General features: G+C 45.0%; 2 protein-coding genes across 4 annotated transcripts in view; one reads left to right on the plus strand and one right to left on the minus strand.

Annotated features, from left to right (window-relative positions):
• Nucleotides 1-16,401, minus strand: part of LOC135574206 (low affinity immunoglobulin gamma Fc region receptor III-A-like) — a 196,301-nt gene extending 179,900 nt beyond the window's left edge. For all 3 annotated transcript variants that reach the window (XM_065025130.1, XM_065025131.1, XM_065025129.1), the window contains exon 1: nt 16,345-16,401. In XM_065025130.1, the coding sequence (XP_064881202.1) occupies nt 16,345-16,378 (34 nt within the window). In that variant the 5' untranslated portion in view covers nt 16,379-16,401. The remainder of the gene's footprint in view (nt 1-16,344) is intronic.
• Nucleotides 16,402-19,382: 2,981 nt separating this feature from the next.
• LOC135574401 (uncharacterized) lies at nt 19,383-25,574 on the plus strand. The gene is made up of 4 exons (XM_065025990.1): nt 19,383-19,390; nt 23,274-24,582; nt 25,093-25,304; nt 25,526-25,574. The coding sequence occupies exons 1-4, from the start codon at nt 19,383-19,385 to the stop codon at nt 25,572-25,574; spliced, it is 1,578 nt and encodes a 525-aa protein (XP_064882062.1).
• The last annotated feature ends 1,147 nt before the right edge of the window (nt 25,575-26,721 follow it).

A 26,721-nucleotide genomic window follows, 5' to 3' on the forward strand; every position in this document is an offset into this window, starting at 1 on the left:
TACCATGGAGACAGCTAGTCTAACGCCATGGAGACAGTTTGTCTAACTGGGGTCTGATACCATGGAGACAGCTAGTCTAACACCATGGAGACAGTTAGTCTAACTGGGGTCTGATACCATGGAGACAGCTAGTCTAACTGGGTTGTGATACCATGGAGACAGTTAGTCTAACTGGGGTCTGATACCATGGAGACAGCTAGTCTAACTGGGGTCTGATACCATGGAGACAGCTAGTCTAACTGGGGTCTGATACCATGGAGACAGCTAGTCTAACTGGGGTCTGATACCATGGAGACAGCTAGTCTAACTGGGGTCTGATACCATGGAGACAGCTAGTCTAACTGGGGTCTGATACCATGGAGACAGCTAGTCTAACGCCATGGAGACAGTTAGTCTAACTGGGGTCTGATACCATGGAGACAGCTAGTCTAACACCATGGAGACAGTTAGTCTAACTGGGGTCTGATACCATGGAGACAGCTAGTCTAACTGGGGTCTGATACCATGGAGACAGTTAGTCTAACTGGGGTCTGATACCATGGAGACAGCTAGTCTAACTGGGGTCTGATACCATGGAGACAGCTAGTCTAACTGGGGTCTGATACCATGGAGACAGCTAGTCTAACTGGGGTCTGATACCATGGAGACAGCTTGTCTAACTGGGGTCTGATACCATGGAGACAGCTAGTCTAACTGGGGTCTGACACCATGGAGACAGCTAGTCTAACTGGCGTCTGATACCATGGAGACAGCTAGTTTAACTGGGGTCTGATACCATGGAGACAGCTAGTCTAACTGGGGTCTGATACCATGTAGACAGCTAGTCTAACTGGGTTCTGATACCATGGAGACAGCTAGTCTAACGCCATGGAGACAGTTTGTCTAACTGGGGTCTGATACCATGGAGACAGCTAGTCTAACACCATGGAGACAGTTAGTCTAACTGGGGTCTGATACCATGGAGACAGCTAGTCTAACTGGGGTCTGATACCATGGAGACAGCTAGTCTAACTGGGGTCTGATACCATGGAGACAGTTAGTCTACCTGGGGTCTGATGCCATGGAGACACCTAGTCTAACTAGGGTCTGATACCATGGAGACAGCTAGTCTTACTGGGGTCTGATACCATGGAGACAGCTAGTCTAACTGGGGTCTGATACCATGGAGACAGCTAGTCTAACTGGGGTCTGATACCATGGAGACAGCTAGTCTTACTGGGGTCTGATAACATGGAGACAGCTAGTCTAACTGGGGTCTGATACCAGGTAGACAGCTAGTCTAACGTCATGGAGACAGCTAGTCTAACTGGGGTCTGATACCATGGAGACAGCTAGTCTAACTGGGGTCTGATACCATGGAGACAGCTAGTCTAACTGGGGTCTGATACCATGGAGACAGCTAGTCTAACTGGGGTCTGATACCATGGAGACAGCTAGTCTAACTGGGGTCTGATACCATGGAAACAGCTAGTCTAACTGGGGTCTGACGCCATGGAGACAGCTAGTCTGATACCATGGAGACAGCTAGTCTAACTGGGGTCTGATACCATGGACACAGCTAGTCTAACTGGGGTCTGATACAATGGAGACAGCTAGTCTAACTGGGGTCTGATACCATGGAGACAGCTAGTCTAACTGGGGTCTGACGCCATGGAGACAGCTAGTCTGATACCATGGAGACAGCTAGTCTAACTGGGGTCTGATACCATGGAGACAGCTAGTCTAACTGGGGTCTGATACCATGGAGACAGCTAGTCTACATTTACATTACATTTAAGTCATTTAGCAGACGCTCTTATCCAGAGCGACTTACAAATTGGTGCGTTCACCTTAAGACATCCAGTGGAACAGCCACTTTACAATAGTGCATCTAAATATTTTAAGGGGGGAGGGGGTGAGAAGGATTACTTTATCCTATCCTAGGTATTCCTGAAAGAGGTGGGGTTTCAGGTGTCTCCGGAAGGTGGTGATTGACTCCACTGTCCTGGCGTCGTGAGGGAGTTTGTTCCACCATTGGGGGACAGAGCAGCGAACAGTTTTGACTGGGCTGCGCGGGAACTGTACTTCCTCAGTGGTAGGGAGGCGAGCAGGCCAGAGGTGGATGAACGCAGTGCCCTTGTTTGGGTGTAGGGCCTGATCAGAGCCTGGAGGTACTGAGGTGCCGTTCCCCTCACAGCTCCGTAGGCAAGCACCATGGTCTTGTAGCGGATGCGAGCTTCAACTGGAAGCCAGTGGAGAGAGCGGAGGAGCGGGGTGACGTGAGAGACCTTGGGAAGGTTGAACACCAGACGGGCTGCGGCGTTCTGGATGAGTTGTAGGGGTTTAATGGCACAGGCAGGGAGCCCAGCCAACAGCGAGTTGCAGTAATCCAGACGGGAGATGACAAGTGCCTGGATTAGGACCTGCGCTGCTTCCTGTGTGAGGCAGGGTCGTACTCTGCGGATGTTGTAGAGCATGAACCTACAAGAACGGGCCACCGCCTTGATGTTAGTTGAGAACGACAGGGTGTTGTCCAGGATCACGCCAAGGTTCTTAGCGCTCTGGGAGGAGGACACAATGGAGTTGTCAACCGTGATGGCGAGATCATGGAACGGGCAGTCCTTCCCCGGGAGGAAGAGCAGCTCCGTCTTGCCGAGGTTCAGCTTGAGGTGGTGATCCGTCATCCACACTGATATGTCTGCCAGACATGCAGAGATGCCATTCGCCACCTGGTCATCAGAAGGGGGAAAGGAGAAGATTAATTGTGTGTCGTCTGCATAGCAATGATAGGAGAGACCATGTGAGGTTATGACAGAGCCAAGTGACTTGGTGTATAGCGAGAATAGGAGAGGGCCTAGAACAGAGCCCTGGGGGACGCCAGTGGTGAGAGCGCGTGGTGAGGAGACAGATTCTCGCCACGCCACCTGGTAGGAGCGACCTGTCAGGTAGGACGCAATCCAAGCGTGGGCCGCGCCGGAGATGCCCAACTCGGAGAGGGTGGAAAGGAGGATCTGATGGTTCACAGTATCGAAGGCAGCCGATAGGTCTAGAAGGATGAGAGCAGAGGAGAGAGAGTTAGCTTTAGCAGTGCGGAGGGCCTCCGTGATACAGAGAAGAGCAGTCTCAGTTGAATGACTAGTCTTGAAACCTGACTGATTTGGATCAAGAATGTCATTCTGAGAGAGATAGCGGGAAAGCTGGCCAAGGACGGCACGTTCAAGAGTTTTGGAGAGAAAAGAAAGAAGGGATACTGGTCTGTAGTTGTTGACATCGGAGGGATCGAGTGTAGGTTTTTTCAGAAGGGGTGCAACTCTCGCTCTCTTGAAGACAGAAGGGACGTAGCCAGCGGTCAGGGATGAGTTGATGAGCGAGGTGAGGTAAGGGAGAAGGTCTCCGGAAATGGTCTGGAGAAGAGAGGAGGGAATAGGGTCAAGCGGGCAGGTTGTTGGGCGGCCGGCCGTCACAAGACGCGAGATTTCATCTGGAGAGAGAGGGAGAAAGAGGTCAGAGCACAGGGTAGGGCAGTGTGAGCAGAACCAGCGGTGTCGTTTGACTTAGCAAACGAGGATCGGATGTCGTCGACCTTCTTTTCAAAATGGTTGACGAAGTCATCTGCAGAGAGGGAGGAGGGGGAGGGGGAGGAGGATTCAGGAGGGAGGAGAAGGTGGCAAAGAGCTTCCTAGGGTTAGAGGCAGATGCTTGGACTTTAGAGTGGTAGAAAGTGGCTTTAGCAGCAGAGACAGAAGAGGAAAATGTAGAGAGGAGGGAGTGAAAGGATGCCAGGTCCGCAGGGAGGCGAGTTTTCCTCCATTTCCGCTCGGCTGCCCGGAGCCCTGTTCTGTGAGCTCGCAATGAGTCGTCGAGCCACGGAGCAGGAGGGGAGGACCGAGCCGGCCTGGAGGATAGGGGACATAGAGAATCAAGGGATGCAGAAAGGGAGGAGAGGAGGGTTGAGGAGGCAGAATCAGGAGATAGGTTGGAGAAGGTTTGAGCAGAGGGAAGAGATGATAGGATGGAAGAGGAGAGAGTAGCGGGGGAGAGAGAGCGAAGATTGGGACGGCGCGATACCATCCGAGTAGGGGCGGTGTGGGAAGTGTTGGATGAGAGCGAGAGGGAAAAGGATACAAGGTAGTGGTCGGAGACTTGGAGGGGAGTTGCAGTGAGGTTAGTGGAAGAACAGCATCTAGTAAAGATGAGGTCGAGCGTATTGCCTGCCTTGTGAGTAGAGGGGGAAGGTGAGAGAGTGAGGTCAAAAGAGGAGAGGAGTGGAAAGAAGGAGGCAGAGAGGAATGAGTCAAAGGTAGACGTGGGGAGGTTAAAGTCGCCCAGAACTGTGAGAGGTGAGCCGTCCTCAGGAAAGGAGCTTATCAAGGCATCAAGCTCATTGATGAACTCTCCGAGGGAACCTGGAGGGCGATAAATGATAAGGATGTTAAGCTTGAAAGGGCTGGTAACTGTGACAGCATGGAATTCAAAGGAGGCGATAGACAGATGGGTAAGGGGAGAAAGAGAGAATGACCACTTGGGAGAGATGAGGATCCCGGTGCCACCACCCCGCTGACCAGAAGCTCTCGGGGTGTGCGAGAACACGTGGGCGGACGAAGAGAGAGCAGTAGGAGTAGCAGTGTTATCTGTGGTGATCCATGTTTCCGTCAGTGCCAAGAAGTCGAGGGACTGGAGGGAGGCATAGGCTGAGATGAACTCTGCCAGTCAGTCTAACTGGGGTCTGATACCATGGAGACAGCTAGTCTAACTGGGGTCTGATACCATGGAGACAGCTAGTCTAACTGGGGTCTGATACCATGGAGACAGCTAGTATAACTGGTGTCAGATATAAAATGAAAATAACATTACAGACAGAAGACTTTAAAATTGACATACACTTAAAAAACAGGTTTGCTGTTCACTTGCGCTAAAAAGATGGGAATTCCATGTCCTCATGACTCTGTATAATACTGTATATTAGATGGAAGGGAGTTCATGACTATGTATAATACTGTATATTAGATGGAAGGGAGTTCATGACTCTGTATAATACTGTATATTAGATGGAAGGGAGTTCATGACTCTGTATAATACTGTATATTAGATGGAAGGGAGTTCATGACTGTATAATACTATATATTAGATGGAAGGGAGTTCATGACTGTATAATACTGTATAATACTGTATATTAGATGGAAGGGAGTTCATGACTCTGTATAATACTGTATAATACTGTATATTAGATGGAAGGGAGTTCATGACTCTGTATAATACTGTATATTAGATGGAAGGGAGTTCATGACTCTGTATAATAAGGTATATTAGATGGAAGTGAGTTCCATGCCCTCATGCCCTGTATTACAGACCTACAGTATATCTATCCACCCTGCCTTTCTATGGTCTTCTAAAGCCACGTTAACAGATCACCGACCATTTCGAATCACACTTTACCTTCTCCGCTATGCAGTCTGGTTTCCGAGCTGGTCATGGGTGCACCTCAGCCACTCTCAAGGTCCTAAACGACATCCTAACCACCATCGATAAAAGACTATGCAGCCGTATTCATCGACCTGGCCAAGGCACTAGCTATGTCAATCACCACATTCTAATCGGCAGACTCAACAGCCTTGGTTTCTCAAATGACTGCCTCATCTGGTTCACCAACTACTTCTCAGACAAAGTTCTATGTGTCAAATCGGAGTTTGAATTTGAAAGGTCTGAATTGACAAGTATTTACTGTTCAAAAACAATTGAGTTAAAACCTGGGTGGGACCAAGCTTCCTGCTGCTAGCTGGACATAATGCTATGCTAGGCTATTGATAAACTTACACAAATGCTTGTCTTGCTTTGGCTGTAAAGTATCATTTCCAAATCTGAGATGACAGGGTGATTAACAAAAGGCTAAGCTGTGTTTCACTATATTTCACTTGTGATTTCATGAATATGAATATTTTCTAGTAAGATTTTTTTGTCCGTTGCGTTATGCCAATTAGTGCAGTTGATGACAATTCTCCCGGATCCGGGAGGGGTAGTTCCAAGAAGTTAAACTATATAGATATTAAACTATATAGATATTAAACTATATAGATATGAAACTATATAGATATTAAACCATATAGATATTAAACTATATAGATATTAAACTATATAGATATTAAACCATATAGATATTAAACCTCTCTGGGATAGGCGGGTCGCAAATGTCCCACCTGGCAATTGCCAGGGAAATGCAGAGCGCCATATTCAAATAAAATACTATAAAATTCAAACTTTCATTAACCCCGTATCTGGGAGCAATCCCGTAAAGCAATCCCGTATCTGGGAGCGTAATCATAGCCTCAAGCTCATTACCATAACGCAACGTTTCCTATTCATGAAAATCGCAAATGAAATGAAATAAATATATTGAAACATAAGCTTAGCCTTTTGTTAACAACACTCACTCAACACTCTCAGATTTTCAAAATATGCTTTAACCAAAGCTACACAAGCATTTGTGTAAGAGTATTGATAGCCTAGCATAGCATTAAGCCTAGCATTCAGCAGGCAACATTTTCACAAAAACAAGAAAAGCATTCAAATAAAATCATTTACCTTTGAAGAACTTCGGATCTTTTCAATGACGAGACTCTCAGTTAGATAGCAAATGTTCATTTTTTTCCAAAAAGATTATTTGTGTAAGAGAAATAGCTCCGTTTTGTTCATCACGTTTGGCTAAGAAAAAAAAACGAAAATGCAGTCAACACAACGCCAAACTGTTTTCCAAATTAGCTCCATAATATCGACAGAAACATGGCAAACGTTGTTTAGAATCAATCCTCAAGGTGTTTTTCACAATTCTATTCGATGAAAAATCATTCCTGGCAGTCGGTTTCTCATCAAAGGCAAACAGAAAAATACTGCAGCTGGAGATTACGCAATAATTGCGACGGAGGACACCAAGCGACCACCTGGTAGATGTAGTCTCTTATGGTCAATCTTCCAATGATATGCCTACAAATACGTCACAATGCCGCAGACACCTTGGGGAAAACGTGGAAAACGTAAGCTGACTCCTAGCTCCTTCACAGCCATATAAGGAGTCATTGGCATGAGGCGATTTAAAAAATGCGGCACTTGCTGATTGGATTTTTATCGGGGTTTCGCCTGTAACATCAGTTCTGTGGCACTCACAGACAATATCTTTCTAGTTTTGGAAACGTAAGAGTGTTTTCTTTCCAAAGCTGTCAATTATATACATAGTCGAGCATCTTTTCGTGGCAAGATATCTTGTCTAGGGGCAGTATTTCATTTTTGGATAAAAAGACGTGCCCGTTTTAAGTGCAATATTTTGTCACGAAAAGATGCTCGACTATGCATGGAATTGATAGCTTTGGAAAGAAAACACTCTGACGTTTCCAGAACTGCAAAGATTTTCACTGTGAGTGCCCTAGAACAAAACCTTCAGGCAAAACCAAGATGTTTCAGCAACCAGGAAATGAACAGGATTTCCGAAGCTACGTTTTCCATGATCTCCTTATATGGCTGTGAATGCGCCAGGAATGAGCCTGCACTTTCTGTTGTTTCCCCAAGGTGTCTGCAGCATTGTGACGTATTTGCAGGCATATCATTGGAAGATTGACCATAAGAGACTACAATTGCCAAGTGTCCCGCACGGTGTCCTGCGTGGAAATTGGTGCGCAAAACTCAGCTACTGGTATTTTTCCATGCGATTCTGAGAACAAAGCAAGCTTCCAGGAACGGCATATCAATGAAGAGATATATGACAAAACACCTTGAGGATTGATTCAAACAACGTTTGCCATGTTTCAGTCGATATTATGGAGTTAATTCGGAAAAAAGTTTGACGTGTAGGTGACTGAATTTTCGGTTAGTTTCGGTAGCCAAATGCATAGTAACAAAACGGAGCGATTTTCCTAAACAAAGAATCTTTCAGGAAAAACTGGACATCTGCTATGTAACTGAGTCTCCTCATTGAAACATCTGAAGTTCTTCAAAGGTAAATTATTTTATTTGATTCCTTTGCTGGTTTTTGTGAATATGTTGCGTGCTAAATGCTACGCTAAATGCTAAGCTAGCTATCAACACTCTTACACAAATGATTGATTTTCTCTGGTTCAAAAGCATATTTTGAAAATCTGAGATGACAGTGTTGTTAAGAAAAGGATAAGCTTGAGAGCAGGCATATTTATTTCATTTCATTTGCGATTTTTAGAAATCGCTAACGTTGCGTTATGGTAATGAGCTTGAGGCTGTAGTCAGGAACCCGCATGCGGGGGCGTACTATGAAGTTAAAACGGGAACGTTTTTCATCCAAAAATTAAAATAGCGCCCCCTAAATCCAACTGGTTAAACTTTGCCAAAAGATTTCAAACTACTTTAGGTATTTTTAAACATTAATAATCGATCAAATTGAACACGGGATGATCTGTGTTCAATACAAAAAGAAAACAAACTGATGCTACTTTTCTGTTCACGCGCCTCACTCTCATCCAAGATGGCCGTACTTCTTCATAACACAAAGGATAAACCTCAACCAATGTCTAAAGACTGGTGACATCCAGTGGAAGCGGTAGGAACTGCAAACAAGTCCCTTAGAAATCTGGTTTCCAATGAAATTCCATTGAAAAGAGTGACCTCAAAAAAAAGAATCTGAATGGTTTGTCCTCTGGGTTTTGCCTGCTACATAAGTTCTGTTATACTCACAGACATGAATCAAACATTGTTAGAAACTTCAGAGTGGTTCCTATCCAAATCTACTAATAAAATGCATATCTTATATTCTGGGGATGAGTAGCAGGCAGTTGACATTGGGCTATTTGGTGTCCTTTAGTGTCTAGTTAGGTGGAGACGCCTTTAGTGTCTAGAGAGTTAGGTGGAGACTCCTTTAGTGTCTAGAGAGTTAGGTGGAGACTCCTTTAGTGTCCAGAGAGTTAGGTGGAGACTCCTTTAGTGTCCAGAGAGTTAGGTGGAGACTCCTTTAGTGTCTAGAGAGTTAGGTGGAGACTCCTTTAGTGTCTAGAGAGTTAGGTGGAGACGCGATTGGCTTCCTTGTGCCTTGCTGTGAAATGATCTATAATACAGTTTACATTTGGAGAAATTTGTGCCTATTGGGTATTTCAGACAGTTGTTAGGAAACCTTGTGCCTATTGGGTATTTCAGACAGTTGTTAGGAAACCTTGTGCCTATTGGGTATTTCAGACAGTTGTTAGGAAACCTTGTGCCTATTGGGTATTTCAGACAGTTGTTAGGAAACCTTGTGCCTATTGGGTATTTCAGACAGTTGTTAGGAAACCTTGTGCCTATTGGGTATTTCAGACAGTTGTTAGGAAACCTTGTGCCTATAGGGTATTTCAGACAGTTGTTAGGAAACCTTGTGCCTATAGGGTATTTCAGACAGTTGTTAGGAAACCTTGTGCCTATTGGGTATTTCAGACAGTTGTTAGGAAACCTTGTGCCTATTGGGTATTTCAGTTGTTAGGAAACCTTGTGCCTATTGGGTATTTCAGACAGTTGTTAGGAAACCTTGTGCCTATTGGGTATTTCAGACAGTTGTTAGGAAACCTTGTGCCTATTGGGTATTTCAGACAGTTGTTAGGAAACCTTTTTACTGAAGATTGTGACCATTTTTTATTATTGTGTGTGTGTGTGTATTTTAATGTGTGTCTGAATGTGTTCCTAATATTTTGGATATTTAATTAAACCACACAGATATTAAGCCACACAGATAATAAACCACACAGATAGTAAACCAGATAATCACAGAGTATAAGACACAAGTGCTCCGTCTCACCTGCCGCGACATACAGAGAGAGAGAGAGAGAGAGGAGAGACAGAGACAGAGACAGAGACAGAGACAGAGAGAGGGAGAGAGAGGAGAGACAGAGACAGAGACAGAGACAGTGACAGAGACAGAGAGAGGGAGAGAGAGGAGAGACAGAGACAGAGACAGAGACAGAGAGAGGAGAGACAGAGACAGAGACAGAGACAGAGACAGAGACAGAGAGAGGGAGAGAGAGGAGAGACAGAGACAGAGACAGAGACAGTGACAGAGACAGAGAGAGGGAGAGAGAGGAGAGACAGAGACAGAGACAGAGACAGAGACAGAGACAGAGACAGAGAGAGGAGAGAGAGGAGAGAGAGACAAAGAGAGAGAGAGAGAGAGAGAGAGAGAGAGAGAGAGCAGATCAGAGCAGAGGTCAGGATCAGATGAGCTCCTGCATTTTTTCAGCATTTTCTTTAAAAAAAGATAGATTAGGAGTTACACATACTGGATTCTACCCTCTACAACATAACCCCTACTTCAAATCAAAACTTTAAACATACAACCTGATTTTGGACGGAATTACGGAACTACCAAGGATTATTACTCTATACAGCAAATTCTCTGGAAAACAACAGAAACCTGAAAACACCATCCAACCTGGAACTGAGTGAGTAATGTTTAGTCTGAAACTATATTTTATTTCCAAAAGCCAAGAAGAAAAATACACAACATTACTTTATAAGGACTGAATTCTAACATAATTCTGCCAAGCTTGATACAGCTTCAACTAGCACTGACGTGTCAAGTGAGAGGTGTCAAAGCCCATTAGCCCAACAATGGCAGGAGAGTCACACAGTCTACCCCAACCAAATAGAGAGGCCTTAGAAGCTCCCTCCCGCTGTTCAGAGGTAATTAAAATATAGTACCCTGTGTATGTAAAGAATGATAAGGCAAGAAAAGATGACAAAATGAAGCTCCTTATGGAAAATCAAGAGACACTTTTTGCTGACTATTACAAAAATGGGAACATCAGCAACCTTATCTTCCACACAAACCATCCCCTGGCATGGCACAGTGCTATATTAGCACACTACCCCTTTGTTAAGAGAGGGGGGGTTAACGAGGGGTGGAAACTCAGAATACTTGATAACGAGGACTCTCGAGTCAGGTAATATAAATATCTATAAGTCCGGAACAGTAATGGTACAGGGTAACCCCAAAAAGTTTCAGCTGGACTTTCACCTAATCAAAGAATTAGCCCAGCAGGAGAAGCTCTCCCTTGATAAAGATACCCCCACCCCGAGCGGGTCAGACCAGACCTCTTCATTATGTAACCCCACAGACAAGCAGCCCCCAGCGGAGAGTCAACCTCCCAGCACAGATTACCACCCCCTCATTGAAATGAGGGACAAATTCACCCAGCTGGAGGTAAGGCAGGTGGAGCTGGAACAGCAGGTGATTACACTTCAGTCAGCACAGACCCAGACAACAGTCCAGCACAACAACACCCCCTTAACCAGACCCGGAATGCTGGAGTTGGAGAGAGACATATCTGCACTCTGGACAGTGGTGAGACAACTTCAACAGGAGAAAGAGCAGGATCAAGAGGAGAGGATCAGACTGCTGGTGGAGGAGAGGTTGAGGGGGATGCAGGAGAGGGTGAGAGGGACGGAGGAGAGGTTGAGGGGGACGGCGTGTGACAGAGAACAACCCACTAGAGAGGTGGCCACCCCCACAGAGAAGCCAGCAGAACAGCCCACCTCAGCACCCGACAAAAGTCTCGACACCACAGCAGAACAGTCCACACCAGACGCTGACCATAGAGTCGACATCACAGCAGAACAGTCCACACCAGACCCTGACCATAGAGTCGACATCGCAGCAGAACAGACAAATGAAGAACCCCAAGCCCAGCGGCTCTCACCCCCTCTGAGCACCCCCTGTCAGCCACCCTGATAGCCCTTCTGACAACCCCCCACACACACTGAGGACAAACACAAGACACAGATTGTACTACTTATGGACTCAAATGGGAAATATATAGAAGAAAAAAAACTTTTTCCCAAACACAGTGTGTCTAAACTCTGGTGTCCAAACACCCAGCGTGCCCTCGACCTTCTGTCTGAGGACCAACTAGGCTCACCTAGCCACATAATAATACACACAGGCACAAACGACCTGAGAGCACAGCAGGAAAGGGTGGCCACAGCACTGAAGGTAGTGATTGAAAAGGCTTCTTCTACTTTCCCCAACGCACAAGTGGTTATCTCCACCCTGCTACCACGAAAAGACTTCCACCCTGCCACAATACAGCGGGTAAACGCAAGTATTTCTCGTGACTGTGCCTCAAAACCAAATGTGGCCCACCACTCCACCCTGGACTTGAACAGCCTCTATGACCAGGTCCACCTCTACAAGGCAGCAGTGCCCACCTTTGCCCGAACTCTAAAGGACATCGCTCTCAAACGTATCCCCAACACTTCACACAGGAGCAACAGATCAATAGACACCCCACCCAGACCAGTGAGACACCCTCCCAGACCTGCAGGACCCCCTCCTGGACCTACACACAGAGGACCCACGCCAAGAGGAATTACATCCAGACCACAGCACCCCCAGACACATCCACACCCCCACCCCAACCAATCAACACCCCCCCACGTCACCCATGCCCACACCCTATTTAGGCCCCCTCAGATCAGACCTATGCCACTCCTGCCCACCCCATGCACCCCACCCCCGCAAAGAGGGCCTCAACATGGAAGCCACACATACGCCCAGGTAGTGAGTGGGCAAACAGTCCCAAGCCCCACTCTCACACTCGCCCAAGCCAATGGCATGTACCAGATGCTCAGCAGGCTCTGCTCACACTTACTGGCCTGAGGCCAAACCACAACCAACAACATTGGACACTCTATGGAACAAAAAGCCTTCACTATATCATCCTGGAATATCCAAGGCCTGAGGTCATCTGCCTTTGGCCTAAAGAGCAGAAACCCAGACTTCACCAAAGAAATCGGTAATACAGACATTGTCATCCTGCAAGAAACCTGGTATAGAGGAGACGGACCCACTGGTTGCCCTCTAGGTTACAGAGAGCTGGTAGTCCCATCCACCAAACTATCAGGTGTGAAACAGGGAAGGGACTCAGGGGGTATACTAATTTGGTATAGAGCAGACCTAACTCACTCCATTAAATTAATCAAAACAGGAACATTCTACATTTGGCTAGAAATTCAAAAGGAAATTATCCTAACAGAGAAAAATGTCCTCCTGTGTGCTACCTATATCCCCCCACTAGAATCCCCATACTTTAATGAAGACAGCTTCTCCATCCTGGAGGAGGAAATCAATCATTTCCAGGCCCAGGGACATGTACTAGTCTGTGGCGACCTAAATGCCAGAACCGGACAAGAACCTGACACCCTCAGCACACAGGGGGACAAACACCTGCCTGGAGGTGACAGCATTCCCTCCCACATATGCCCCCCTAGGCACAACTATGACAACACAACCAACAAAAACGGGTCACAACTCCTGCAGCTCTGTCGCACTCTGGGTATGTACATAGTCAATGGTAGGCTTCGAGGGGACTCCTATGGTAGGTACACCTATAGCTCATCTCTTGGCAGTAGTACTGTAGACTACTTTATCACTTACCTCAACCCAAAGTCTCTCAGAGCGTTCACAGTCAGCCCACTGACACCCCTATCAGACCACAGCAAAATCACAGTCTACTTAAACAGAGCAATACTCAATCATGAGGCATCAAAGCCAAAGGAACTGAGTAACATTAAGAAATGCTATAGATGGAAGGAATGCAGTTTGGAAACCTACCAAAAAACAATTAGGCAACAACAAATTCAATCCCTTTTAGACAATTTCCAGGGTAAAACGTTCCACTGTAATAGTGAAGGTGTAAACTTGGCAGTAGAAAATCTTAACAGTATATTTGACCTCTCAGCTTCCCTATCAAATCTAAAAATCTCAAATAGAAAAAACGTAGAAAAATAACAATAATGACAAATGATTTGATGAAGAATGCAAAAATCTAAGAAAGAAATTGAGAAACCTGTCCAACCAAAAACATAGAGACCCGGAAAACCTGAGTCTACGCATTCACTATGGTGAATCGCTAAAACAATACAGAAATACACTACGGAAAAAGAAGGAACAGCATGTCAGAAATCAGCTCAATGTAATTGAAGAATCCATAGACTCTAATCACTTCTGGGAAAATTGGAAAACACTAAACAAACAACATGAAGAATTATCTATCCAAAACAGAGATGTATGGGTAAACCACTTCTCCAATCTTTTTGGCTCTATAACAAAGAATAAAGAGCAAAAACATATACATGATCAAATACAGATCTTAGAATCAACTATTAAAGACTACCAGAACCCACTGGATTCTCCAATTACAGGACAAAATAAAAACCCTCCAACCCAAAAAGGCCTGTGGTGTTGATGGTATCTTCAATGAAGACTGACAACAAATTCCAATTGGCTATACTAAAACTCTTTAACATCATCCTTAGCTCTGGCATCTTCCCCAATATTTGGAACCAAGGACTGATCAGCCCAATCCACAAAAGTGGAGACAAACTTGACCCCAATAACTACCGTGGAATATGCGTCAACAGTAACCTTGGGAAAATCCTCTGCATTATCATTAACAGCAGACTCGTACATTTCCTCAATGAAAACAATGTACTGAGCAAATGTCAAATTGGCTTTTTACCAAATTACCGTACAACAGACCATGTATTCACCCTGCACACCCTAATTGACAACCAAACAAATCAAAACAAAGGCAACGACTTCTCATGCTATGTTGATTTCAAAAAAGCCTTCGACTCAATTTGGCATGAGGGTCTGCTATACAAACTGATGGAAAGTGGTGTTGGGGGTAAAACATACGACATTATAAAATCCATGTACACAAACAACAAGTGTGCGGTTAAAATTGGCAAAAAAAACACACATTTCTTCACACAGGGTTGTGGGGTGAGACAGGGATGCAGCTTAAGCCCCACCCTCTTCAACATATATATCAACGAATTGGCGTGGGCACTAGGAAAGTCTGCAGCACCCAGCCTCACCCTACGAGAATCCGAAGCCAAATGTCTGCTGTTTGCTGATGATCTGGTACTTCTGTCACCAACCAAGGAGGGCCTACAGCAGCACCTAGATCTAATGCACAGATTCTGTCAGACCTGGGCCCTAACAGTAAATCTCAGTAAGACCAAAATAATGGTGTTCCAAAAAAGGTCCAGTCACCAGGACCACAAATACAAATTCCATCTAGACACTGTTGCCCTAGAGCACACAAAAAACTATACATACCTTGGCCTAAACATCAGCGCCACAGGTAACTTCCACAAAGCTGTGAACGATCTGAGAGACAAGGCAAGAAGGGCATTCTATGCCATCAAAAGGAACATACATTTCAACATACCAATTAGGATTTGGCAAAAAATACTTGAATCAGTCATAGAGCCCATTGCCCTTTATGGTTGTGAGGTCTGGGGTCCGCTCACCAACCAAGACTTCACAAAATGGGACAAACACCAAATTGAGACTCTGCACGCAGAATTCTGCAAAAATATCCTCCGTGTACAACGTAGAACACCAAATAATGCATGCAGAGCAGAATTAGGCCGATACCCACTAATTATCAAAATCCAGAAAAGAGCCGTTAAATTCTATAACCACTTAAAAGGAAGCGATTCCCAAACCTTCCACAACAAAGCCATCACCTACAGAGAGATGAACCTGGAGAAGAGTCCCCTAAGCAAGCTGGTTCACAAACACAAACACACCCTACAGAGAACCAGGACAGCAGCACAATTAGACCCAACCAAATCATGAGAAAACAAAAAGATAATTACTTGACACATTGGAAAGAATTAACAAAAAAACAGAGCAAACTACAATGCTATTTGGCCCTACACAGAGAGTACACAGCGGCAGAATACCTGACCACTGTGACTGACCCAAAATTAAGGAAAGCTTTGACTATGTACAGACACAGTGAGCATAGCCTTGCTATTGAGAAAGGCCGCCGTAGGCAGACATGGCTCTCAAGAGATGACAGGCTATGTGCTCACTGCCCACAAAATGAGGTGGAAACTGAGCTGCACTTCCTAACCTCCTGCCCAATGTATGACCATATTAGAGAGACATATTTTCCTCAGATTACACAGATCCACAAAGAATTCGAAAACAAATCCAATTTTGAAAAACTCCCATATCTACTGGGTGAAATTCCACAGTGTGACATCACAGCAGCAAGATTTGTGACCTGTTGCCACGAGAAAAGGGCAACCAGTGAAGAACAAACACCATTGTAAATACAACCCATATTTATGCTTATTTATTTTATCTTGTGTCCTTTACCATTTGTACATTGTTAAAACACTGTATATATATAATATGACATTTGTAAAGTCTTTATTGTTTTGAAACTTCTGTATGTGTAATGTTTACTGTTAATCTTTATTGTTTATTTCACTTTATATATTATCTACCTCACTTGCTTTGGCAATGTTAACACATGTTTCCCATGCCAATAAAGCCCTTGAATTGAATTGAATTGAGAGAGTACTTACAGAGCTGCCAGCAGAGTGGTGTCAGTGCTCTCATGTTTTGATGATGAGTGTGACTGAACTCCAGTTTTAGACTTATAGACAGTATGCCTCTTTCCTGTTCTGACACACACACACACACACACACACACACACACACACACACACACACACACACACACACACACACACACACACGGCCCTGCTGACATTGTGAAACAGAGGAAGAGAGAGTAGATTATTTAGTCTATACTTCCTCTACCACTGTATATTTCTATAGATCTGAGAGTATTGACTAGCTGATGAAACAGAGAGTAGATTATCTTTTTATTTTTTATTTTACCTTTAACCAGGCAAGTCAGTTAAGAACAAATTCTTATTTTCAATGATGGCCTAGGAACAGTGGGTTAACTGCCTGTTCAGGGGCAGAACGACAGATTTGTACCTTGTCAGCTCGGGGGTTTGAACTCGCAACCTTCCGGTTACTAGTCACACGCTCTAACCACTAGGCTACCCTGCCGCCCCATCTTGTCTATACATCCTCTACCAGTGTATATTTCTATATATCTGAGAGTATTGACTAGCTGATGAAACAGAGAGAGTATATTATCTTGTCTATACTTCCTCTACCACTGTATATTTCTATAGATCTGAGAGTATTGACTAGGTGATGAAACAGAGAGAGTAGATGATCTTGTCTATACATCCTCTACCACTGTATATTTCTATAGATCTGAGAGTATTGACTAGGTGATGAAACAGAGAGAGTAGATTATCTTGTCTATACTTCCTCTATCACTGTATATTTCTATAGATCTGAGAGTATTGACTAGCTGATGAAACAGAGAGAGTAGATTATCTTGTCTATACATCCTCTACCACTGTATATTTCTATAGATCTGAGAGTATTGACTAGGTGATGAAATAAAGAGAGTAGATTATCTTGTCTATACTTCCTCTACCACTGTATATTTCTTCATTGCCACTTCTCCCACCCCTGGACTAGGATCATATCCGTTAATGCCAACCATTCCCATGTGCTCAACTGTGTTATTCTGAGAGGACTGACCTCTAACCCCTACTGTCAGACACTACTGTAGATCTGAGAGGACTGACCTCTAACCCCTACTGTCAGACACTACTGTAGATGTGAGAGGATTTACCTCTATCCCCTACTATCAATTACTACTGTAGATCTGAGAGGATTGACCTCTATCCCCTACTATCAGTTACTACTGTAGATCTGAGAGGATTGACCCCTAACCCCTACTGTCAGACACTACTGTAGATCTGAGAGGATTGACCTCTATCCCCTACTATCAGTCACTACTGTAGATCTGAGAGGATTGACCCCTAACCCCTACTGTCAGTCACTACTATAGGGAGGAGGAGCTAAAGGCTCGAGAGTAGGATCTCGGGAGTAGGGTCCAGGGAGTAGGGTCCAGGGAGTAGGGTCTAGGGAGTAGGGTCCAGGGAGTAGGGTTTAGGGAGTAGGGTCTAGGGAATAGGGTCCAGGGAGTAGGGTCTAGGGAGTAGGGTCTAGGGAGTAGGGTCCAGGGAGTAGGGTTTAGGGAGTAGGGTCTAGGGAATAGGGTCCAGGGAGTAGGGTCTAGGGAGTAGGGTCTAGGGAGTAGGGTCCAGGGAGTAGCGTCTAGGGAGTAGGGTCCAGAGAGTAGGGTCTAGGGAGTAGGGGCTAGGGAGTAGGGTCTAGGGAGTAGGGTCCAGAGAGTAGGGTCTAGGGAGTAGGGTCTAGGGAGTAGAGGCTAAGGGTTGGACCATGGTGCTTTTCTTCATTAGACACAACTCTGCTAAACGGCTCCCTCTTCTGTTCAGTTTATGCAGCTTTGCCTAGTTGACATCTTACTAGTTAGTAGCCTGATCTGTAGCTGTAATACCATAGAGAACCAGAGAGGAACCAACACAATGTTGTTCACTACACTACCTTGTTCCTGTCCTCTGTAGCTGTAGTACCACAGAGAACCAGAGATGAACCAACACAATGTTGTTCACTACCTTGTTCCTGTCCTCTGTAGCTGTAGTACCACAGAGAATCAATACAATGTTGTTCACTACACTACCTTGTTCCTGTCCTCTGTAGCTGTAGTACCACAGAGAACCAGAGGAACCAATACAATGTTGTTCACTACACTACCTTGTTCCTGTCCTCTGTAGCTGTAATACCACAGAGAACCAATACAATGTTGTTCACTACCTTGTTCCTGTCCTCTGTAGCTGTAGTACCACAGAGAACCAATACAATGTTGTTCACTACACTACCTTGTTCCTGTCCTCTGTAGCTGTAGTACCACAGAGAACCAATACAATGTTGTTCACTACACTACCTTGTTCCTGTCCTCTGTAGCTGTAATACCACAGAGAACCAATACAATGTTGTTCACTACACTACATTGTTCCTGTCCTCTGTAGCTGTAATACCACAGAGAACCAATACAATGTTGTTCACTACACTACATTGTTCCTGTCCTCTGTAGCTGTAATACCACAGTAAACCACAGGGGGTGTTGATATCTCACCTGACATTATTAGACTACCCCTTGATGTAGCTGTAATACCACAGTAAACCACAGGGGGTGTTGATATCTCACCTGACATTATTAGACTACCCCTTGATGTGGCTGTAATACCACAGTAAACCACAGGGGGTGTTGATATCTCACCTGACATTATTAGACTACCCCTTGATGTAGCTGTAATACCACAGTAAACCACAGGGGGTGTTGATATCTCACCTGACATTATTAGACTACCCCTTGATGTGGCTGTAATACCACAGTAAACCACAGGGGGTGTTGATATCTCACCTGACATTATTAGACTACCCCTTGATGTGGCTGTAATACCACAGTAAACCACAGGGGGTGTTGATATCTCACCTGACATTATTAGACTACCCCTTGATGTGGCTGTAATACCACAGTAAACCACAGGGGGTGTTGATATCTCACCTGACATTATTAGACTACCCCTTGATGTGGCTGTAATACCACAGTAAACCACAGGGGGTGTTGATATCTCACCTGACATTATTAGACTACCCCTTGATGTGGCTGTAATACCACAGTAAACCACAGGGGGTGTTGATATCTCACCTGACATTATTATATATTTTCAAATGTATTTTTATTAAAATATACAATCTACCTGTCGCTCAACATTTACATTACATTAGTCATCTAGCAGACTCCCATCTAGAGAGACCTACAGAACCATTTACATTACATTAGTCATCTAGCAGACTCCCATCTAGAGAGACCTACAGAACCATTTACATTACATTAGTCATCTAGCAGACTCCCATCTAGAGAGACCTACAGAACCATTTACATTACATTAGTCATCTAGCAGACTCCCATCTAGAGAGACCTACAGAACCATTTACATTACATTAGTCATCTAGCAGACTCCCATCTAGAGAGACCTACAGAACCATTTACATTACATTAGTCATCTAGCAGACTCCCATCTAGAGAGACCTACAGAACCATTTACATTACATTAGTCATCTAGCAGACTCCCATCTAGAGAGACCTACAGAACCATTTACATTACATTAGTCATCTAGCAGACTCCCATCTAGAGAGACCTACAGAACCATTTACATTACATTAGTCATCTAGCAGACTCCCATCTAGAGAGACCTACAGAACCATTTACATTACATTAGTCATCTAGCAGACTCCCATCTAGAGAGACCTACAGAACCATTTACATTACATTAGTCATCTAGCAGACTCCCATCTAGAGAGACCTACAGAACCATTTACATTACATTAGTCATCTAGCAGACTCCCATCTAGAGAGACCTACAGAACCATTTACATTACATTAGTCATCTAGCAGACTCCCATCTAGAGAGACCTACAGAACCATTTACATTACATTAGTCATCTAGCAGACTCCCATCTAGAGAGACCTACAGAACCATTTACATTACATTAGTCATCTAGCAGACTCCCATCTAGAGAGACCTACAGAACCATTTACATTACATTAGTCATCTAGCAGACTCCCATCTAGAGAGACCTACAGAACCATTTACATTACATTAGTCATCTAGCAGACTCCCATCTAGAGAGACCTACAGAACCATTTACATTACATTAGTCATCTAGCAGACTCCCATCTAGAGAGACCTACAGAACCATTTACATTACATTAGTCATCTAGCAGACTCCCATCTAGAGAGACCTACAGAACCATTTACATTACATTAGTCATCTAGCAGACTCCCATCCAGAGAGACCTACAGAACCATTTACATTACATTAGTCATCTAGCAGACTCCCATCTAGAGAGACCTACAGAACCATTTACATTACATTAGTCATCTAGCAGACTCCCATCTAGAGAGACCTACAGAACCATTTACATTACATTAGTCATCTAGCAGACTCCCATCTAGAGAGACCTACAGAACCATTTACATTACATTAGTCATCTAGCAGACTCCCATCTAGAGAGACCTACAGAACCATTTACATTACATTAGTCATCTAGCAGACTCCCATCTAGAGAGACCTACAGAACCATTTACATTACATTAGTCATCTAGCAGACTCCCATCTAGAGAGACCTACAGAACCATTTACATTACATTAGTCATCTAGCAGACTCCCATCCAGAGAGACCTACAGAACCATTTACATTACATTAGTCATCTAGCAGACTCCCATCTAGAGAGACCTACAGAACCATTTACATTACATTAGTCATCTAGCAGACTCCCATCTAGAGAGACCTACAGAACCATTTACATTACATTAGTCATCTAGCAGACTCCCATCTAGAGAGACCTACAGAACCATTTACATTACATTAGTCATCTAGCAGACTCCCATCTAGAGAGACCTACAGAACCATTTACATTACATTAGTCATCTAGCAGACTCCCATCTAGAGAGACCTACAGAACCATTTACATTAGTCATCTAGCAGACTCCCATCTAGAGAGACCTACAGAACCATTTACATTACATTAGTCATCTAGCAGACTCCCATCTAGAGAGACCTACAGAACCATTTACATTAGTCATCTAGCAGACTCCCATCTAGAGAGACCTACAGAACCATTTACATTAGTCATCTAGCAGACTCCCATCTAGAGAGACCTACAGAACCATTTACATTACATTAGTCATCTAGCAGACTCCCATCTAGAGAGACCTACAGAACCATTTACATTACATTAGTCATCTAGCAGACTCCCATCTAGAGAGACCTACAGAACCATTTACATTACATTAGTCATCTAGCAGACTCCCATCCAGAGAGACCTACAGAACCATTTACATTACATTAGTCATCTAGCAGACTCCCATCTAGAGAGACCTACAGAACCATTTACATTACATTAGTCATCTAGCAGACTCCCATCTAGAGAGACCTACAGAACCATTTACATTACATTAGTCATCTAGCAGACTCCCATCTAGAGAGACCTACAGAACCATTTACATTACATTAGTCATCTAGCAGACTCCCATCTAGAGAGACCTACAGAACCATTTACATTACATTAGTCATCTAGCAGACTCCCATCTAGAGAGACCTACAGAACCATTTACATTACATTAGTCATCTAGCAGACTCCCATCCAGAGAGACCTACAGAACCATTTACATTACATTAGTCATCTAGCAGACTCCCATCTAGAGAGACCTACAGAACCATTTACATTACATTAGTCATCTAGCAGACTCCCATCTAGAGAGACCTACAGAACCATTTACATTACATTAGTCATCTAGCAGACTCCCATCTAGAGAGACCTACAGAACCATTTACATTACATTAGTCATCTAGCAGACTCCCATCTAGAGAGACCTACAGAACCATTTACATTACATTAGTCATCTAGCAGACTCCCATCCAGAGAGACCTACAGAACCATTTACATTACATTAGTCATCTAGCAGACTCCCATCTAGAGAGACCTACAGAACCATTTACATTACATTAGTCATCTAGCAGACTCCCATCTAGAGAGACCTACAGAACCATTTACATTACATTAGTCATCTAGCAGACTCCCATCTAGAGAGACCTACAGAACCATTTACATTACATTAGTCATCTAGCAGACTCCCATCTAGAGAGACCTACAGAACCATTTACATTACATTAGTCATCTAGCAGACTCCCATCCAGAGAGACCTACAGAACCATTTACATTACATTAGTCATCTAGCAGACTCCCATCTAGAGAGACCTACAGAACCATTTACATTAGTCATCTAGCAGACTCCCATCCAGAGAGACCTACAGAACCATTTACATTAGTCATCTAGCAGACTCCCATCTAGAGAGACCTACAGAACCATTTACATTAGTCATCTAGCAGACTCCCATCTAGAGAGACCTACAGAACCATTTACATTACATTAGTCATCTAGCAGACTCCCATCTAGAGAGACCTACAGAACCATTTACATTACATTAGTCATCTAGCAGACTCCCATCCAGAGAGACCTACAGAACCATTTACATTACATTAGTCATCTAGCAGACTCCCATCTAGAGAGACCTACAGAACCAATTACATTACATTAGTCATCTAGCAGACTCCCATCCAGAGAGACCTACAGAACCATTTACATTAGTCATCTAGCAGACTCCCATCTAGAGAGACCTACAGAACCATTTACATTAGTCATCTAACAGACTCCCATCTAGAGAGACCTACAGAACAATTTACATTACATTAGTCATCTAGCAGACTCCCATCTAGAGAGACCTACAGAACCATTTACATTAGTCATCTAGCAGACTCCCATCCAGAGAGACAGAACCATTTACATTAGTAATCTAGCAGACTCCCATCTAGAGAGACAGAACCATTTACATAAGTAATCTAGCAGACTCCCATCCAGAGAGACACAGAAGCAACTAGTGTCAACGCCCTGCCCAAGGACGTCAACAGATCTCCCAACAAGTCAAAACGGAGACCCAAACCAACAACCTATCAGCCACCAGCCCAAGCTGAACCAACGACCTATCAGCCACCAGCCCAAGCTGAACCAACAACCTATCAGCCACCAGCCCAAGCTGAACCAACAACCTATCAGCCACCAGCCCAAGCTGAACCAACAACCTATCAGCCACCAGCCCAAGCTGAACCAACAACCTATCAGCCACCAGCCCAAGCTGAACCAACAACCTATCAGCCACCAGCCCAAGCTGAACCAACAACCTATCAGCCACCAGCCCAAGCTGAACCAACAACCTATCAGCCACCAGCCCAAGCTGAACCAACAACCTATCAGCCACCAGCCCAAGCTGAACCAACGACCTATCAGCCACCAGCCCAAGCTGAACCAACAACCTATCAGCCACCAGCCCAAGCTGAACCAACGACCTATCAGTCACCAGCCCAAGCTGAACCAACAACCTATCAGCCACCAGCCCAAGCTGAACCAACGACCTATCAGTCACCAGCCCAAGCTGAACCAACAACCTATCAGCCACCAGCCCAAGCTGAACCAACAACCTATCAGCCACCAGCCCAAGCTGAACCAACAACCTATCAGCCACCAGCCCAAGCTGAACCAACAACCTATCAGCCACCAGCCCAAGCTGAACCAACAACCTATCAGCCACCAGCCCAAGCGGAACCAACAACCTATCAGCCACCAGCCCAAGCTGAACCAACAACCTATCAGCCACCAGCCCAAGCTGAACCAACAACCTATCAGCCACCAGCCCAAGCTGAACCAACAACCTATCAGCCACCAGCCCAAGCTGAACCAACGACCTATCAGCCACCAGCCCAAGCTGGACCAACAACCTATCAGCCACCAGCCCAAGCTGAACCAACAACCTATCAGCCACCAGCCCAAGCTGGACCAACAACCTATCAGCCTCCAGCCCAAGCTGAACCAACAACCTATCAGCCACCAGCCCAAGCTGAACCAACAACCTATCAGCCACCAGCCCAAGCTGAACCAACAACCTATCAGCCACCAGCCCAAGCTGAACCAACAACCTATCAGCCACCAGCCCAAGCTGAACCAACAACCTATCAGCCACCAGCCCAAGCTGAACCAACAACCTATCAGCCTCCAGCCCAAGCTGAACCAAGGACCTATCAGCCACCAGCCCAAGCTGAACCAACGACCTATCAGCCACCAGCCCAAGCTGAACCAACAACCTATCAGTCACCAGCCCAAGCTGAACCAACAACCTATCAGCCTCCAGCCCAAGCTGAACCAAGGACCTATCAGCCACAGTTTTAGAAACCTCAGAGTGTTTTCTATCCAAATCTACTAATTATATGCATATTCTAGCTTTTATGGCTGAGTAGCAGTTTAATTTGGGCACGCTTTTCATCCCAAATTCCGAATGCTGCCCTCTACCCTAGTGAAGTTAGGGTACTGGCTCAGCCTGGTCTCCATTAGCTCGGTGTCCTGGATCAGCTTGGTCTCCAGTAGCTCGGTGTCCTGGCTCAGCCTGGTCTCCAGCAGCTCGGTGTCCTGCTCAGTGTTTTATAGACTCCCACCATAATGATTTGATCATTTGTTGCCTCTAAGTTCAATCAATTGGTATAAATATCTCAGAAGAAGTATGGATTATACTGATATGGACCATATAGAATTGAACTTCTTATTTTTTTCAATATGTCGGGTGGTATCGGACACTTAAGAGGGATAACAAGATGATACCTTGTTAGCCTATCAACAGGCCAATGGGTCGAATGGAGATTTGTCCTTGCCTGATGATCTCAATCTCCGGATGAGATACCGGAAAGCCCTGTAGCTGCTGGAGACCAAGTTGAGGCAGGACACTGAGCTAATGGAGACCAGGCTGAGCCAGGACACCGAGCTAATGGAGACCAGGCTGAGCCAGGACACAGAGCTGCTGGAGACCAGGCTGAGCCAGGACACCGAGCTGATGGAGACCAGGCTGAGCCAGGACACCGAGCTGCTGGAGACCAGGCTGAGCCAGGACACCGAGCTGCTGGAGACCAGGCTGAGCCAGGACACCGAGCTCTCTCTCTCTCTCTCTCTCTCTCTCTCTCTCTCTCTCTCTCTCTCTCTCTCTCTCTTTCTGTCTGACCACGCCTGTATCCCAGTATTTTAAGCCAGTTTTTCTCTTCTGAATAAAACAGTTAACCTGGTCTTTACCAGCCCGGTCTAATGCTGTGGATCTCTTGATTGTCACCGACTGTAGTGTCATCCCTCCCTTACAGGCGACGCTCTTTCCTCCCGTATAAGAGAGAGCCCAACAGCTGCTGCTGATGTCACGCGACGGAATTCTGGATCTATCTATCTATCTATCTATCTATCTATCTATCTATCTATCTATCTATCTATCTATCTATCTATCTTAATATAAATATATACAGTGAGTAGAACAAGTGTTTGATACACTGCCAATTTTGCAGGTTTTCCTACTTACAAAGCATGTAGAGGTCTCTAATTTTTTATCATAGGTACACTTCAACTGTGAGAGATCATATGTTTCTTATAGTTCTTGACCCGGTTTGCACACACTGCAGCAGGGATTTTGGCCCGCTCCTCCATACAGACCTCCAGATCCTTCAGGTTTCGTGGCTATCGCTGGGCAATACGGACTTTCAGCTCCATCCAAAGATTTTTTATTGGGTTCAGGTCTGGAGACTGGCTAGGCCACTCCAGGACCTTGAGATGCTTCTTACGGAGCCACTCCTTAGTTGCCCTGGCTGTGTGTTTCGGATTGTCATGCTGGAAGACCCAGTCACGACCCATATTCAATGCTCTTACAGAGGGAAGGAGGAGGTTGTTGGCCGAGACCTCGCAATACATGGCCCCATCCATCCTCCCCTCAATACGGTGCAGTCGTCCTGTCCCCTTTGCAGAAAAGCATGCCCAAAGAATGATGTTTCCACCTCCATGCTTCACGGTTGGGATGGTGTTCTTGGGGTTGTACTCATCCTTCTTCTTCCCCCAAACACGGCGAGTGGAGTTTAGACCAAAAAGCTCTATTTTTGTCTCATCAGACCACATGACCTTCTCACATTCCTCCTCTGGATCATCCAGATGGTCATTGGCAAACTTCAGACGGGCCTGGACATGCGCTGGCTTGAGCAGGGGGACCTTGCGTGCGCTGCAGGATTTAAATCCATGACGGCGTAGTGTGTTACTAATGGTTTTCTTTGAGACTGTGGTCCCAGCTCTCTTCAGGTCATTGACCAGGTCCTGCCGTGTAGTTCTGGGCTGATCCCTCACCTTCCTCATGATCATTGATGCCCCACGAGGTGAGATCTTGCATGGATCCCCAGACCGAGGGTGATTGACTGTCATCTTGAACTTCTTCCATTTTCTAATAATTGCGCCAACAGTTGTTGCCTTCTCACCAAGCTGCTTGCCTATTGTGCTGTAGCCCATCCCAGCCTTGTGCAGGTCT

Source organism: Oncorhynchus nerka, linkage group LG12 (genome assembly GCF_034236695.1).
Source record: "Oncorhynchus nerka isolate Pitt River linkage group LG12, Oner_Uvic_2.0, whole genome shotgun sequence".
NCBI classification, from domain to species: Eukaryota; Metazoa; Chordata; class Actinopteri; order Salmoniformes; family Salmonidae; genus Oncorhynchus; species Oncorhynchus nerka.